This window comes from Notamacropus eugenii, chromosome X (genome assembly GCF_028372415.1).
Source record: "Notamacropus eugenii isolate mMacEug1 chromosome X, mMacEug1.pri_v2, whole genome shotgun sequence".
NCBI classification, from domain to species: Eukaryota; Metazoa; Chordata; class Mammalia; order Diprotodontia; family Macropodidae; genus Notamacropus; species Notamacropus eugenii.
The window spans coordinates 82620122-82636912 of NC_092879.1; the positions used below are offsets into that span (position 1 = coordinate 82620122).

At 41.3% G+C, this 16791-nt stretch overlaps 1 protein-coding gene across 9 annotated transcripts in view; it reads left to right on the forward strand.

Moving 5' to 3' along the window:
* The window catches only part of LOC140515938 (uncharacterized), a 48723-nt gene extending 32539 nt beyond the window's left edge, over positions 1-16184 (forward strand). For 8 of the 9 annotated variants that reach the window (XM_072626811.1, XM_072626804.1, XM_072626803.1 and 5 more), the window contains 2 exons: positions 2533-2636; positions 14147-16184. In XM_072626811.1, coding sequence (XP_072482912.1) covers positions 14901-16037 — 1137 coding nt within the window. In that variant the 5' untranslated portion in view covers positions 2533-2636; positions 14147-14900 and the 3' untranslated portion in view covers positions 16038-16184. The remainder of the gene's footprint in view (positions 1-2532; positions 2637-14146) is intronic. The other variant, XM_072626805.1, reaches the window with a different exon arrangement.
* The last annotated feature ends 607 nt before the right edge of the window (positions 16185-16791 follow it).

Below are 16791 nucleotides of genomic sequence, written 5' to 3' on the forward strand. Positions count from 1 at the left end.
GTTTCGGCTCTCCTAAGCCCCTTTGCTCTAAGCAGCTCACTTGCTGGAGTCATAGCTTAGAGGCCATTAGAAAGCCTGAGAGGCTTTGCAGTTCTTAGCTTGTTTTCACCCCATTTTGTGGAGCTTGCGAATGATATTGATTTACCAAAGCTAATTTCTGTCACTGTGCACTAAGTGCACAAATACTGCTGTCACTCCCTCTTCATACAGATTCCTTATCTTGTTTTGGGGGGATTTGCCCAAAATCTGTGTCTCCTTGGCAATGAATAGCACTTCTGATTTGTCATCATGCCTGGATCTTAGAGGAGAATTTTACTATTTGCTTATTATAATTCCAAGCCTGGAAGTGAAGGCAAACTGGCCAATTCATTTAGTTTGGTCATTTATGACCTCCTTCCTGGCATTTGCATCTTACCTCTACGGTATCGCATTAGGCCCATCAGGTTTGCCCTACTCCTTCTTTCTGGCGCATGTTATTGTCCAAAAGTGAATTGATCTAAAATCAGTTTTGCTACACTGGTTCCCAACTTTTGGAGCTGTCCATTGTTTTACCCAATTAAAAACAAACCATAAAACGATGAAGACAGGGGCAGTTAGGTGGCCTAGTGGATAGAGCACAAGCCCTGGAATCAGGAGGAGCTGAGTTCAAATCTGGCTTCAAATATTGACACTTACTAGCTGTGTGACCTCAGGCAAGTCACTTAACCCCAACTGCCTTGCCTCCCCCACTCCAAAAAATATGAAGATAGACTCAGTCGGTAAGCATTTATTAAGCACTATATGGGCAGCACTGTGCAAAACATTGGGGATGCAAAGAGAGAGCAAAAAATGGTTCCTGCCCTCAAGTGCTTTGTGTTCTAATTTGGGAGATAACATATGGAAATCAGAATGAACACTCAAGGCTGTGCTTTCTGCCACTGGACTGACAGGATCACTCCGTTTTGATTGTTTTTTATATCATTCCAGTTTTCCCTAGTATCCCTGTCCCTTCTATGTAACACATATTTATTTTTATAAATAAAAGGAAAAATCAGCACAACTGATGAAATACATTGAAAAGTCCAAAAAATATGTGTAACCCCTCTAAAGAGGTGGGGTGAAGTATCCTCTCATATCTACTCTTTTGAGCCATACTTGTTATTTATAATTTTTTCATATCAACTTGATCTTTGGTGTGTAGTTCTTTCAATGCTTCTCTGTTAACCATATTCATCATTTCTTACATCACAGTAATACTCCATTCCATTATGTACTAACCACTTGTTTAGTCCTTCCCCAGTTGATGGGTATCTACTTTGTTTCCACTTATTTACTATCACAAAACATGCCGCCATAAATGTTTTGGTATATATGAGGACTTCGTGCTTAGCAGTGCCTTATTTGAGGATATACGCCTAGTAATAGTATCTCTGGGTCAAAGGATATGGACATTTTAGTTACTTTATTTGTGTAATTCCGAATTGCTTTCCAAAGCAATTTCCAATTCGCAGTCTCACCAACAACGCTGTCAGTATCCACCATAGCCTGTCCAACATTTCCATTTTTTGTCTCTGTCAATTTAGAGAATGTAAAGTGATTTACATTTCTTTTATTATTAGTGATTTGGTATGTTCTTAAATGTAATGATGGACATTTTCAAATCCTTTTGAGAACTCTTTATACCTACATTTTGACCACTTATAATGTATGCATGTGTATACATATATGTGTGTATACACACACACACTGTATATATACATATACACACACACGCACACACACCTAAGCCTACTTCTGCCTGATTGCTTTCCAGTCTTTACAACATCTTTTTTTGATGACATAGGGAATTCTTTCCCAAGTAATTTGTGTTTTCCAGAACCCTCCTGTCCCATCTCCATTGTAACCTCCACAATTTCAGTGACCAGTCAGGAACCTGGGGTTTTTAATGAAGTGGTGCTGATAAGTTTGAGAATAGCTTATTGGGTATGTCTGAGGTCTGGGCTCTCACCTTGAGAAATCCTGCTACTTTGACTACTCAGCTAAAAAAAGTATATAGGGTTGACTGGGCAAAGTTGGATTCTTTAAAAACTTGAGGCCAAATCCTTGAATATGAAGTTTGCTTTGTCTTCCTTCCATTTAGGTTGAGTGGAGTTTTTTTTCTTCTTTTTCTATTCCTGCAATTTTCTTTTTCTTACTGCCAGAGCTAGCATTTATAGAAACCCATTCAATCGTAGTATCAACAAAGGTATCCTTGCATATACCCATTATGGACAATGCTACTTCTTGGTTTCAAATAGATGCTATTTGTGTAACTGATAGAATTGTAGTCTTCTGTGTTTTTGTGTATCAATCCCAATAGTACTGGGAGCTGACTGACTCTGGACCTAGCATATAAGCATTCTGAGCCTCAGTTTCTTTATCTCTAAAGGGGGGGTTAATAAGACATTAACTTATTGTGAAGTAATGTATATAATATGCTCTACAAAGTGCTCATCTTGCTCGTTGTGGCTCCTGACAAAACTTTCTATCTCCTCTCTCCCCCTCCTGCTGAAGGACATTCTTAGGTGTGGATTCAGGGCGGTCTTCTGCTGTCCTTTTGCGTCACCTTGGCACCTGAGCAGCCAGCCTGTATCATTCGATAAACAGAACTGTAACAGGTAAGTTTTGCAACAAATTCTTTCATATTTCAGGGGGTTAGCAGCTCCCACATCACTATAGAGCAAGAGACATGACCCCCTCCTTTGGTCTTATACTTCAGATTCGGGTATGTGAGTCTTGGCTAATATCTCTACCTTTACAGCTGTAGGACCAGTAAGTGCAGTCTGTACCTGGGGGTTTTAGGTCACCTCTGATGATAGTTTTGAAGTCACTAAGTTTTGCATTAACTGAAGACCTGAATATTCTTAAACAAAGATTTATTCTTAGAATCCCAGGTATGTAAAGCCCTAGATCATAGCCAGTAAGTACCTAAGGCCTAACACTATAGTAAGGTATCTCAGTTTTTTTGAGGTCTGAAGGTCACTTGGGAAGTTCCATCTTTGAAAAAGATGTTGAGACTGAGTGTGTGCCCTGGATTGTCTTTTCATTCTCAATTCAGATCTGTCCTTTCACGCCTGTCTAGGTAACTATTCCCACTCACCCCCTTGAGCTCCCTGTCTCTTCTCCTAACACTAAGCTAGCTGCAGCCAATTCTTCTACTCCCAATTTCTTTTTGACCTCTTTGCTGGGTGTTCCATATGGATGAGATTACCTCTACGCTGATGGTTCTCCAATCCTTTAGCCCTAACCTCCAGTCTCACATCTTTCTGATCACTGGGGAGGGTACCCCAATTCCTTATTCTCACCTCCTCCCGCCAAAGAGAAGAGTCTCCAACTGCTTGAGTCAGCACCAGTCTTTTGCCTTAGGGGCAAGTGCTTGCTCCCTCTCCTGAGTCCTGTCTCCTGGGTACCTCTTTCTAGCTCTCATTTCTTGGACTCAGTGGTTAAAACTGAGGAGTTTGAATACTCCCTGGTCCCCGTTGCCGTCGTTAATGCAGAATCTTTCACCCAAACCTAGTAGTTGCTCGGTGCTGCCCTCCAACATACTCTCCATTCTTCTGTAGTGTATAGCTCAGTTGAGGAGACTTCAACATTTAGCAGATACTCCCTCAAATGTCCTAACCTCCTGCTGCCTCGACTTACTCATTTCCCCTGACCCACCTCAGCTTTTAATAATTTGCTGCTGAAAGGTAGAGAAACATCACCATGCCCCACTCACTGGGTCCACTATGAATTTATGTTACACAAATTCAACTAGCTTCTTAGCGTACTCAGCACCTTCTACTACTCACTATCTCACCCTCCATAGTGGCCCTTGAATAGCTTTTTATAGCTCCTCTTAGCAAAGAATCTTGCTTTGATTTTCACTTTCAATAATTTTGGCCATTTGCTGAGAGCTCCCTCATTGGACATCACCCAGATGTCATCTTGATACTTCCCTGCTGCCTACAAACATGCCCACATTTCCCTTAGCCTCAAAATGACACTCTCTTCTTAATGGTCAAATTGAATTTTCTCAATCTCCCTCCTGGGTCTTCTTAAAGCTTCTCCCTCTATGCTGTTTCCCTTGGTGATCTTATCGGCTTTTATGGCTTCAGTTATGATCTTTCTGCTGACCTCCAGATTTTCCTGTTACTGTGGAGGGTGCTCCCATCCTAGGTGTTATCTGTCTTCTCACCCACCTAATTCTCCCTTTGCAACATTCCTCATCCATGGCCTCCTACCTCACCTGGATTGCTGCAGGTTGCTCTGCCTGTCACAAATCTCTTCCCTCTTCAGAGTGATCTGATCATCCAAACACTACCCAGTTAACTCCAGTGACTCCCTACAGATCACCTCCAGGATCAAATATAAAACAGTGCAATACAGTGACTTTGACATGCTTGTGGTTTCTCCCAACTGCAGCCCATTTCACTGGCTCTCCCCATGCCTGGCTGCTCATCCTTCCTGACCCATTAGCCCCAGTGCCTTCCTTCAGTTGATTATTTTGAAGGTACATGGCTTGTTTGGACATAGTAGTTTTCAGGTTGTCTCCCCCATTTGATTGAGAGCTCTTGAGGACAGGGACTTTATTTTCCCTTTTTTGGTATTCCCAGTACAAAGTAGGGGCTTCATCAGTCTTTACTGACTGGAGGACTAGGTCTCGAAGGCCATCTGCCTTTGCCGAAATCCCTAAGTTGCCGGATTTACTTCCCTAGGTTTGTGAGAATTCTACTTCTGGACCTAACGATGTAAAGCTTGACTTAGAGAAGTAAATTTACCGATCTTGGTCTCTAAGTTACAAAAATAAGGCTTTCTTTCCTTGGCAAGGACCCCAAAGTTGAAAGTTGTTTTATTCCCCCACTTTTTTATCCCTCAGAAACCCAGACTGAGTGCCTTCATTTCCTCTTCTCTGCATGCCCTTGTCAGCCTTTGCTACTACTGGAAAAAATCCCCAACCTGGCTGGCCCTTGGCAGCACAGGAATCCTTTTCCACTCCCCTCCTTACTACTGACTGCATCCCATCATCTCCAGCAGATGGCGCTCTCTGAACACTCCTTCTGTACCATTTCACTTGCTAAGGTCCTTGGCTCCCATGGATTTAATTCTCTTTATGCTTATGGCTCAGGACCTACATTCCACCATCTTTGACTCAACATTGTCCAAAATGAAGCTTATTTCCTTTTCTCCTCTTTATACCACTCCTGTTACTGTGGAGGCTACCACCATCATCACACCTGCTCTCCATGTCCCATCAAAAATCAGTTTGCAAAGTCTCACTTCTTCCTTCTTAAGATCCCTCAGATATGCCTCCTCTCTGCTGCCAGTGCCACCCTGGCATAGACCTTTGGAACCTCATGGCTGGACTGACTGCTTTGTTCCCCTGTGGCAATTCTCTTCCCAGGGCAGCCCTGCCTCCTCTAAGCTGTCAAACTGATCATGTCACTTCTTAGTACCTGTAGGATCCAATATAAAAATCCTCTTGTACCTAGCCAGTCCTAGACATCTCAAGTCCCGGCCTGCCTTCCACCTTACATATGCAGTGCCCAGGGGATTAATCCTTAGGCTTACTGAAGTCCTCCCAACCTAGAGATTCCAAAACCTGTACTTATGGAATCCAGTGAAATGAGGGTCACGCACCATAGCGCCATGTGGCTCTGGCCTTGTCTGTAGCCTTACTCCAAAGAGGGGATGATTCTGATACATGGGGGGCTTGGCACGAATCTCCTGCCGAGGAGGAAGGAGAGTTCACATTTTTTCTACTTTCTGCCTGAGCTACCAACCACCCTATGAACATTGAAAATATATCGAAAATCTTCCCTTAATGATGCTTCCTCTCTGCTCCATAGGCAACACGCTTGCTCCCTTCTTCAGCCTTTCCCTGTCTCCCTGGCCCCTCTCTGCAGCACCCATTGCACTCCAGTCATTCCTTGTAGCTTCTCCCTCTACTCTGGTCCCTCAGGACCCACCTCCTCCAAGGTTCATTGGTTCAGTAGCTCCCACTCAGTCACCATTTTGGCAGCTGTTGTCTCCTGTGTTCCAGGACATCCCCCTTCTTTCTTCAGTGAGTTCAGTGGCTGTCTCACAAGCTTTATCTCTTGCCTTCATACTAGGGGACTTCACCATACATAGAGATAATCCCTTAAATAATTCTCAGCTCCTCGTTCTCCATGACTCCCACACAAGGTCATACCTTTGATTTTCATGAGTTTTAAAATGTGATGACTTGACCACAATCTATTGTTAATCCACTTACCCCTCTGCCTTCCAAGTTGGATGCCTGTTCTTTGCTCTTGAGTCCCTTTTCTGCCTTATCCTATGGCCAAGCCTCAGCTCTGAATCATTCTCATGCCTCCTTCATGTGAGGAGGTGGTCCTCTTTCTCAAGGTCAACCCTCCTACCTGCACAATAATCCAATTTCATCCTACCTTCTTTAACTGATTACGGCTCTGTCATTCCAACTCTTTCACTTTCCTTGAGTGAAAGGAAAGAAGGGACATTTGGAGACAGTAATCAAGTTCTACTCCTTGGAAAAGGATCACTGTGGGCCTTTGCAGCATATACCACCCCCAAGACTCTTCCTGGGCCTCCCAAGTTTTGCCTGGAGAGACTGGCAAGGTCCCTAGGGACTCATTGCATAGAGAAAAGGTGGATGAGGAGGCTAAGCCCTAGGGCCTCAGATATCCTCCCTGGGATATTAGAGGTTCAAAGGCCAAGTGACTTTCCCAGGGTCACATAGCTAATCACTACTTGAGATTTCATTTGAGCTCAGGTGTTCTTACCTTCACAGCCGGAACGCTGTCTCAAGAGGCACTCTATGTGTTTGCTTGCACTCTTACTGCCTTTTCCCCAGTCAGACTTCCAGGGATTGCCCCAAAACAGCTGAAGTCAGGGAGCTGCCACAAGTCCTGCACACCTAGAGTGTATGAGCCAGGGAAAAACCTCTCCCCTCTTTTCCCACAAACAAGAAAGAAACACTCCTTAAAGCCTTTTCAGTAAGCTGGGGCAGGGGCTTTCCCTGACTACCTGAAGATCTGGGAGGGAATCAGGAAGAGGAGGAGGAGTGTCTGGCCTAGGTCCCTTTGGCTTTATTCTACGGAAGATAAAATGTGTGAGTCCAAGCTACTCATCTTGGAGTAGTAATGAAAGTGACTTAAGAGAGTGGAAGGTAGGCTAGGAGCTCTCATCAGACAGGAAGTTGCACACTTCTACCACAGCTCACATCATATTCTAGACTGAATTGGAAGTTGGCCATGAAGGGATTAAAAGTTGCTTCTGAGTCAAGCATTAATAAAAAGCTGTCCTGTTGGGGATGGGGAGTGAAGAATAGGGGAAGCTTTAAGACTCCCTAGAGGCCCATGGGGACATTGGAGCTTATTAGAAAGTGACACCAGCAGATGAGCCGAGAGGCCTGAGCCGGCCTGGGCCGTGACTGGCTTACATCTTGTGCACACTTGGCTAAGGAATTGACTCTGACCTGCTGCCTCCCTCTAAGCTCAGGAAGAACAAAGAAAATCCACATTACAGTTCACCTCCAAATAAGCACAGAAAAGGGCATTTTGAAAATAACAAAATTGCTAATCCATTAGCTGAGTAGATGATTATTATTTAATTTGAAAATTTGATAAAAATTGAGGAAAAATGACTGAAATAGGAGATAAAGTTAATTACTGGAAACTATTATGCCTGATAGTATGTCAACAAAACTGAGAATGGGAAAGGAAAGGGTACCTACCTAAATGACCCAAATTAGGAAACCATAAAATAACAAACTTTGTCATGTCAGAAAGAAAAATTAAACAGTCTTCAAATGAATTCCTCTTCCCACTACCAAACTCCATTACCAGCCTGGGTCCAGATAACTTTATAAACCATCTGTATCCCATGTCTGAAGTGCATTTTCTTTTGTCATAGAGCTTTTGAGGAATCTGGAATGATTTTTAATGAATGGAAAGGGTGACCCCTGGTGGCGAGGGCTTTTAGGGTGTTACTTTGCTCTACTCCATCAAATGCCTTTTTCCCCTAGGCTACAGAGAAGAAGTTCAGTGGGTTCCAGTAATTTCTATAAATTTTAGTCATTTGTGTGATGGCAGAGATATAGTCCACTGTGGAAAACTGCCTTTTCCCTCCCAACATCTTTACTGTCAAAGCAGGCAAGTCCAAGAGCTCTGAAGCACCTCAGTCAGTCAGTCCTTGACTTCCTGACAAAGAGGAGATATATAGCAGGCTGGAGCAATACCACTTAAGGATATAGACTTCTTTATGAAGAAAGATGACAAAAGATTACGAGTAATATCATCTCAAAACAGAGAGGGGCAACAGAAGGCAAAAGCAGCACAAGAGAAGGGTGGCAAGAGATGAAACTAAGAAAAGTCGAGCTGAGGCCATTAAATGACAGAGAGGGAAAATATCTGCAAGGCTTTTTATAACCCACCCTTGTCACCATCAGGGAAAGTGGGGCCTGACCATCGGACCCTTAAATTGCAATGCCACACATGCTTCAGGAAGAGGGAGAAAATGTGCATGGTAGAGAACTGACTGAAAGCAGGTTATACATAGGGGAGATCTCTCCTCGGGGGGAGGTGTGACACCATCATATGGACATGGAGTGATTGAGCAGCAAGGAAGGTGTCAGGAGGGAGAGGCTGGGGAATGAATGGGATTTCAGACCTTACTAAAACCCACCCAAAAAATGGCCAAGAGAACCTCAGCTACTGTCAACCTCAGTTCCTCATTTTCCATCTATTCAGGGTATCCCAAAATTCTTAGTGTAGTTTTAAACTTTTAGGACACAATAAAACTTTTAATGAAAAAAAATCTACACCAGCATCAGGGACAACCTCAGTGAGGGTTACAAGGGATAAGATGCAGAGCTTCACAAGCCCCCTTTCTTTGTAGTACACATTTTCCCCATCTTACAATTGGCTAAACAAGGTAGAGAACATGTATCTCTACTATGCTTGTTTGTTAATTATGTTTAAAGAAAGAACTTTTGATTTAGCACAGCAAAAATGTTGCCTTAAAAGCTCTATTAAACAGGGTATTTTCCATGAAAATATCAAAATGCTTCACTGAAAGATATAGCAGAAATTATTTGTTAACCCAGATAATCTTTTTAACTTACCCCTATGTGTAGCGGGCAGCCTGCCTCTCATTCCTCTCTGCATTTGGTTCATTTAACTTGCTGGTTAAATGCATAGCCTTTAAAAAACATTCAGCTCCCCTGTTCATGTTAGATAAATGACAAGGGGCCAAAATAAAGTGAAAATTGAAGTAATCAGTTTAGTTCCGAACCAATCATTACTTTCACAATAAGTAGGATTGATGGGTTTTTGTCCCACTCAATATAATGCCAACTTGTGGTTTTAGATACTTTTGGTCTTATTTTTTAAAGGACCCTAGTAAGCTTCTGATCTTTAATTTAGCATAAATGGATGCTTATTTTGGCTTTGTTAGTTTTCTGTTATTAAACTATGTATTCAGTTCACTAGCCTTCCCTTTTTCAGTTTTATGATTACAAGACCTCCGCTCTTTGGCCTATTTCTAGGCATCTATTCCAAGCGGGTCAATGATAAAAAGAAAGGCTCATATGCACCAAAATATCCATAGCAGCACATTTTGTAGTCGCAGAGAACTGGAAACAAAGTGGATTGCCACCGATTGGGGAATTTGTTCAGCAACTTGTGCCATATTGATGTAGTGGCATGCCAATGTGCTCCCACAAACAGTGACTAACATGAATACAGAGAAGCATGGGAAGACAATGAAAAGTAAGTTAAAAATGAGATATACAACTACGCAAATGTAAACAGAAAGAACTACCTGCCAAAATGGAAGATGAAAACTGAAAAATGTTAATGTCCAAGCGTGACCTCAAATAAGAGATAGGAGAAGGTACTTCTTTTTTTGCAGAAGTGAATAATCAGGAGTGTTAGAACACTTCATATTTTTCAGTATCAGACTTTTATCTTGGTTATGTTGAACTTATTGGTTATTATAAGAGATAGTACAGGAGGAGAGATCTATGTGATAGAAAAGCAAAAGCTATACAAAATAATCTCAGAAAAGAACCATACAGATAATGGGGGCAAAATTTCGTTTGGGGAGTGTGTGTACTTTCTTCATCATTACCTCAATGACCGGCTTCATTTAGCATGGCAGAGGCTGCCCATGCCTCCACAGGGGCAAACAACCCACACTCATACTGCATAGCAGCCTAGCCCATTTTGGTTCTCTGTGGCTTGGCTACATAACCCAAGGGTGCTACTGTATATTGCCTGTGTGCCACTGAGCGCAGTCATTAATAAGGCCAAGACAACTCATTCCCTTGTGCTGAAATCTCAGCACTCCAAGAATTAAAAGATGAAATGGGCCCATTATAAAAAGTTTTACACTTTTAATAATTTATCAAAATATGTCACCCCAAATGGCTTCCCTGTCACATGGTCAGTGGTCAGTTATTATTCTTCATTAAGTCTCTCTTAGAAGCAATTTGAAGCTAAATGATGTTACCTTTCACCTTAGCAGTGTAACATAGCCACTTAATGAGCAACTTTCCATAACAGACCTTTGTTCTCTGTGGACAGCTCCCTGTTTACATGTGATCTATTTGACAACTGGGCCAAGGATCATTACTGCTAGATCTTTCCTTGTACTGTCCCCTTGTTTTTATTTCTATGATCATTAAATGCAGATCACGTTCTGTTTAATCTTCAAACTGCAGCATTAGTAAACCAAGGCCTCATTTATGCATTCATGCGGATGAAGATTTGAACAGATGCTGTGGTTCTAATGATATTTCTAATCATCACATTTATACCCCAAGGAGAGTTTCTTCTACTTTACCCTCCTGTCATGATTTTTCCTCATTACCACAGAATCTCATTTTGTGCCCGTTTTAAACTAATATTTGAATTTTCTTCACAATTGTTTCTGTTTCTCTTCATGACTCAAGTTAGAAACAAAAGAAGTGAAAGGCTTGTCAGTTGTACGCAAGCCATGTGACTTTATAGCATGACTATTTTCTTCCAGAAGAGAGGTAGAAGTCACCAGATACAGTAAGCATTCTATGACATTGCAATAGAACAACACTAACTATGCCTAACAGACAGGTGACAGCCGGTCAGCATTGTGGAGTCATTTCCAGATTAGCTGTTTACATGTAATCAGATTCTCAAGTGGTGAAAGCAAAGATTAAAATCAAAGTCCAATTGGAAGAAATCGTTAAATGAATTAGATATGATGTGTATTTTAAAATGACTCCAAGTTACCTTAATAGTTCAGACTGGAGGCTGTCCAGTCAGGGGTCCAATGGAGGATAAAGTTCACGTTCTTGCTTGGATGTAACGCCTTGGAGCCAGGAATATTCAAAATGAGACCCATCATGACTCAAAACCTTGCCTTCTCTACATAGGAAAAAAAGAAAACAATTAATTCAATGCATATGAGCAAGTATTTTTTGGAGTTCCTGCTATATAAAAGACATTTTGTGCTAGGTGCTGATGATAGAAGAAAAAAAAAAAACAAAAAAGTCCCTACCCTCAAAGAGCTTACATTCTATTGGAACAATACAAAATTTTAACAAGCAAGTGCAAATTAATTTGAATTAGGAGGAATGACAAATAATGAGGCAGATAATGCTTCTCATGGGCGGGGGCGGGTAACGTCAGAGTTGAGCTTTAAAGAAAGTTCAGGGTTCTAAGTACCCAGGGTAAGGAGAAAAGTGGACTGCTGAGGAATCAATAAGATCCATGAATCACTTAATAAAAGCTAAATTGTGTGGGAAAGCCCATGCTTACAAATGAGAATTGCAAAGAAAATAGCACCAGGTTTATTAGTCTAAGACACCTTTGTGAGTGGTTCCAGGGCTGCTGCCTCATGCATGAGGCATGAGAGGTCCACAATGTTCCAAGTTTCTAATGTTCTCACAATCCTCCTGTGGGCAAGAGGGGGTAGAGAAGACCAAAACTTCCATATCTTCACCCCTATTCTCCACCCTGCTCCCATTAACTAGTGAGTCCAAGACAAAATTACGGAAACAATAAAATATTTCATCAAATAAAATGACAGAAATGAGAAGACATGCCAAAACTCATGGGACACGTGCTAAAGCAGTTCTTTGGGGAAAATTTATATCTCTATACACTTTCATTAATGGAAGAGAAAAAGAAAATCAACAAACAGAGCAGACAGCCAACACAAATAGAATAACAAATCAAAATCTCAACTAAAGAAAGTAAAGATTCTGAAAATTAAAGAGATCCATAAACTTAAAAGCAAAAATCCAATTGAACTGATCAATAAAATTAGGAGTTTAAAAAAAATTAGTAAATAGTTAATTTGATTTAAAAAAGGAAAATTAAATCACATAAAAACAAAACAGAATAATTCACAACTGAATAGAGGGACTTATCAGAAACTATTTTGCCCAGTTAGATGCCAATGAAACTGATAATTCAGAGAAAACAGTTGCATGCTTATAAAAATATAAATTACCTAACAAAAAATTGACTAAACGTTCCGTAACTGGAAAAGAAATTGAATAAACCATGTATGCACTTTAAAAGGGCAAAAACCAAACAAACAAGGACTACATGGATTTACAAGTGACTTCTATCAAATATTCAAAGAACAATTAATTCAGATACCACATGAACTGTTTTCAATAAGGAAAATGGAATAGACCTTTTGTTTTCCTTTCTAGAAAGATCTCTTTCTATCCAAACTTTTTCTTGATACCTTGATGAAGGAACGACAAAAAAGAGAAAGGAAATATAGACCAATATACCTAGTAAACATTGACTCAGAATTTTTAAATAAAATATTAGCAAATAGGGTAAAACAACACCTTAGAAAACCAGCAGGAAGTATCAAAAAGAGAAAGTGTATTCAGAAAAATTACAGAAGGTATAAACTATTTGGGCCTCTATCATGACATACCAAGGAACCATATGAATCAAACTACAAAACACTCCTTGTGGAAATAAAGACAGCCCTCCACCTCAGTTCACAAATGAAAAAGATCCATTTTGTCATCACTAATCATTCTATTCCATTCCATTAATGTATCATAATTTGCTTAGCTATTTTCCAGTGTTGTTCACATCTTTAGCTTCAGTGGCTATTATGAAAGGAACTGTGATAAATATCTGTGTTTTAGACAACCCTGAGACAACGTCTTCTTTTCAGAGATGAGAGCAGTGGTAAAGTTCTATCTTACCAAGCAAATCAAAAGGCACCTAGTCCTGCTCCTCCTCCCTCCTAGCTTTCCTCCTTTTGCTCTGGAATCATGGAGTGAACACACTGAAGATTTACTGAAGCCCCTGAGTTGAGGCTGCCCAGCTGAAAGCACCCTTCTCTGGTCACCCTCTATGCTCCTTCATTCTGTTCAAGTAGTGCCTCAATCCTGTTCTGCCCTTCCATCAAACCCAGGGGACGATCCCTATTCTCTTGTTAGCAAATTATCCTTCTTATTAGATCGATATGAGTTCCCCTAGAAAAGGAAGGGATTTAGTCTATGAGCCCTGCTGTTTCCTCTCCCCTCTGCACCCCATAGAATATAAGCTTCCTGAGGGGAAGGGGAAACAAGATTCATTTTGTCTTTGTATCACTTGTGCCAAGCATACCAGACTTGTGCTTAATAAAATATCAGCTGAATGAAAATTATTAACATTTTACAAAGGAGGAAACCCTCAGCTCAAAGATATTAGGAGACTTACTTAGTGATTACACAGTTAGTAAATGTTGAAGCCAGGGACATGAAACAGGTTTTAGCAGAGGTACCAAAAGTAAAGAAGAACCCATGGGCAGTCCTGGGGTAAGGAGAATAAAAAGCACAGGCAAGTAGGCAAATGTCAAGGCCAAAAGAAGGGGTGTCAGGCAGTGGGGACCTCTGGAGGAGGAACTCAGCAGATGAGCAGCAAGCAAGGACAGAAGGAAGGGCAGGAGCTCAGTGAATTGCTTGGAAACTTAGACTGAAAAGGGGAAATATCATCAACACTCCCCCCCCTCCCCTATACCCCCTCCTCCAGAACCTTCTTCCCTTATCTCTCACTGCCCAAATGGGTCTGTTTCTCTTTTCCCTACCCCATTTCAAATGTCTCTCCACCCTATGGAAGTCAGTACAATTTGGTCCTTGTCTATTTTGCAGGGCAAGTGGAAGGAGACTGGTCAGAACAACTAACACCATCCTCGGTTGGAGTCAAGATGATGGATTAGGGACAGCCACCCAGCTGAACTCTCCCAACATTCCTTTCCAAACAACTTTAAAATAACACCTCAAATCAAATTTTGGAGTGGCAGAGCCTACAAAAGGTCAGGGTGAGACATTTTTTTCTGGTCTAAGAAAACTTAAAAGGTTAGCAAGAGGACTCTGTAACACAGGGGTGTGAAGTTCTGTCCAGAACTGGTGTAACAGCAGTTGCAGCAGCAGTAGCAGCAGCTTTGGAAGCTCTCAGCTCCAAGACGGTAAGGGTGGTTGTATAACTGGTGAGAAAGAGATTGCGGATCATTTGCTGGCACAGGTAGAGCTGGTGCTGATTGACAACTCTATTGCCCATAAGCAGTTCTGGGTTGCAGTTCCAGGGCAGAGTGGAGCACTAGTGGTCAGCACAAGGGAGAAGGGGTCCTGGTCACAATTCCAAAGCAAAGAAGAGGGTTAGCAATTGTTGCTGCAGGGTAATAGAGGCCCTTTCAGGGTAGACTAGAGTATAAAACAGGAGAGCAGTGACCACACCTTTCCCAGGATTACACCATCTTGGAAGCACCAAAAACGTTCAGACCCTCAGAAGTAACTCTGAAAACAGCAGCAAAAAAAGCCTGAAGTTGGCATAGTGCCTCACCACCCTCAGGTGAGCAGAGCTTAGCTTTAACATAAAGTTCAAAGTTGAGAATAGGCTGGTAAAATGAGCAAACAAAAAAAGAATTTGTCAGGAAAGGGCTATTACAGTGGCAGGGATGACCAAGACAGCTCGGAAGCTTCAGGCAAATCAAAGAAAAATGCTAATTGGAGCCAAGGCCAGCAAGAAATTCTGGAAGAGTTAAAGAAAGAGATAAGAGTAGTAGAGGAAAAATTGGGAAGAGAAATGAGAGTGATGCAAGAAAATTATGAAAAGAAAATTACCACCTTGGCAAAACAGGCACAAAAAAATACTGAAGAAAATAACACCTTAAAAAACAAAATTGGGCAAATGGCAAAAGAGGCATGCAAATCCACTGAAGAGAAGAACTCCTTAAAAACCAGAGTTGGCCAGATGGAAAAGGATGTACAAAAATTCAGTGAAGAAAAGAACTTCCTAAGAAGCAGAATTGGCCAGATGGAAAAAGAGGTACAAAGTCTCACTGAAGAAAAGAATTCCTTAAAAATGAGAATTGGGCAAGTGGAAGCTAATGACAACATGAGACATCAAGAAACAGTAAGACAGAGTCGGAAGAATGAAAGAATGGAAGAAAATGTGAAATATCTCATTGGAAAAACAAACGACCTGGAAAACAGATCGAGGAGAGATCATATAAGAATCATTGGCCTGCCCGAATGCCACGATCAGAAGAAGAGCCTGGAGATCATATTTCAAGAAATCATCAAGGAAAACTGTCCCAACATTTTGTATCCAGAGGGAAGAATTGAAATTGAACGAATCCATCGATCTCCTCCTGAAAAAGATCCCAAAATGAAAGCTCCCAGGGATGTTATAGCCAAATTCCCGAACCCCCTGGTGAAAGAGAGAATACTTCAAGTAGCAAGAAAGAAACAATTCAAATATCGTGGAGCCACAGTCAGGATCACCCAAGATTTGGCACCTTCCACCTTAAAGGAGCGCAGGGCTTGGAATATGATATTTCGGAGGGCCAAGGAGCTAGGATTGCAACCAAGAATAACCTACCCAGCAAGACTGAGCATAATCCTCCAGGGGAGAAGATGGTCTTACAACGACGTAGATGAATTTCATGCATTCCTGATGAAAAGACCAGACCTGAACAGAAAATTTGACGTTCACAAACAAGATCCAAGGAGGCATAGAAGGGTAAACATGAGAGAGTAAGGGATTAAATAAGTTAAACCGTTTCTGTTCCTATACGGGAAGATGATTCATGTAATTCCTAAGAACTTTATCATTATTAGGACAGTTAGAATAGAAAGAGTCTGTATAGACAGTGGGTACAGGTGTGAGTCAATTATATGTTGGAAAGATCTCAAAAAAATGAAGGGGTGAGAAAGAGGTGATGCACTGGAATAAGGGGGGAAGGGAGAGGTGGAATAGGGAAAATTTTCTCACATAAAAGAGGCACGCAAGAAAGAGCTTTTACAGCGGAGGGGAAAATGGGGGGTGGGCCAATGCTTAAACCTCACTCATCAGAATTGGTTCAAAGAAGGAAGAGTATAGTGTTTCTTCAGTTGTATATAGAAATGTAACTCATCCAATAGTAAAATTAGGAAGGGAAGGGGATTAAAAAAGGGTGGGGGGGGGAGATAAAAGGGAGGGTGGATTTAAGGGAGGCATTGGTTAGAAGCCAAATAGACTTTTTAGGAGGGACAGGATAAAGGAAAAAACAGAACAAAATGGGATAGAGGGAAATGCACAGTAATCATAACTGTGAATGTCAATGGGATGAGCTCACCATAAACCAGAATCCAGCAATATATTATTTACAAGAGACACACTTGAAATATAAAGGATACACACACAGAATTAAAATAAAGGACTGGAACAGAAATCTAATTACTTCAAGCTGTAAAAAGGCAGGGGTAACAATCACAATCTCAGACAAAGCAAAAGCAAAAATAGACCTAATTAG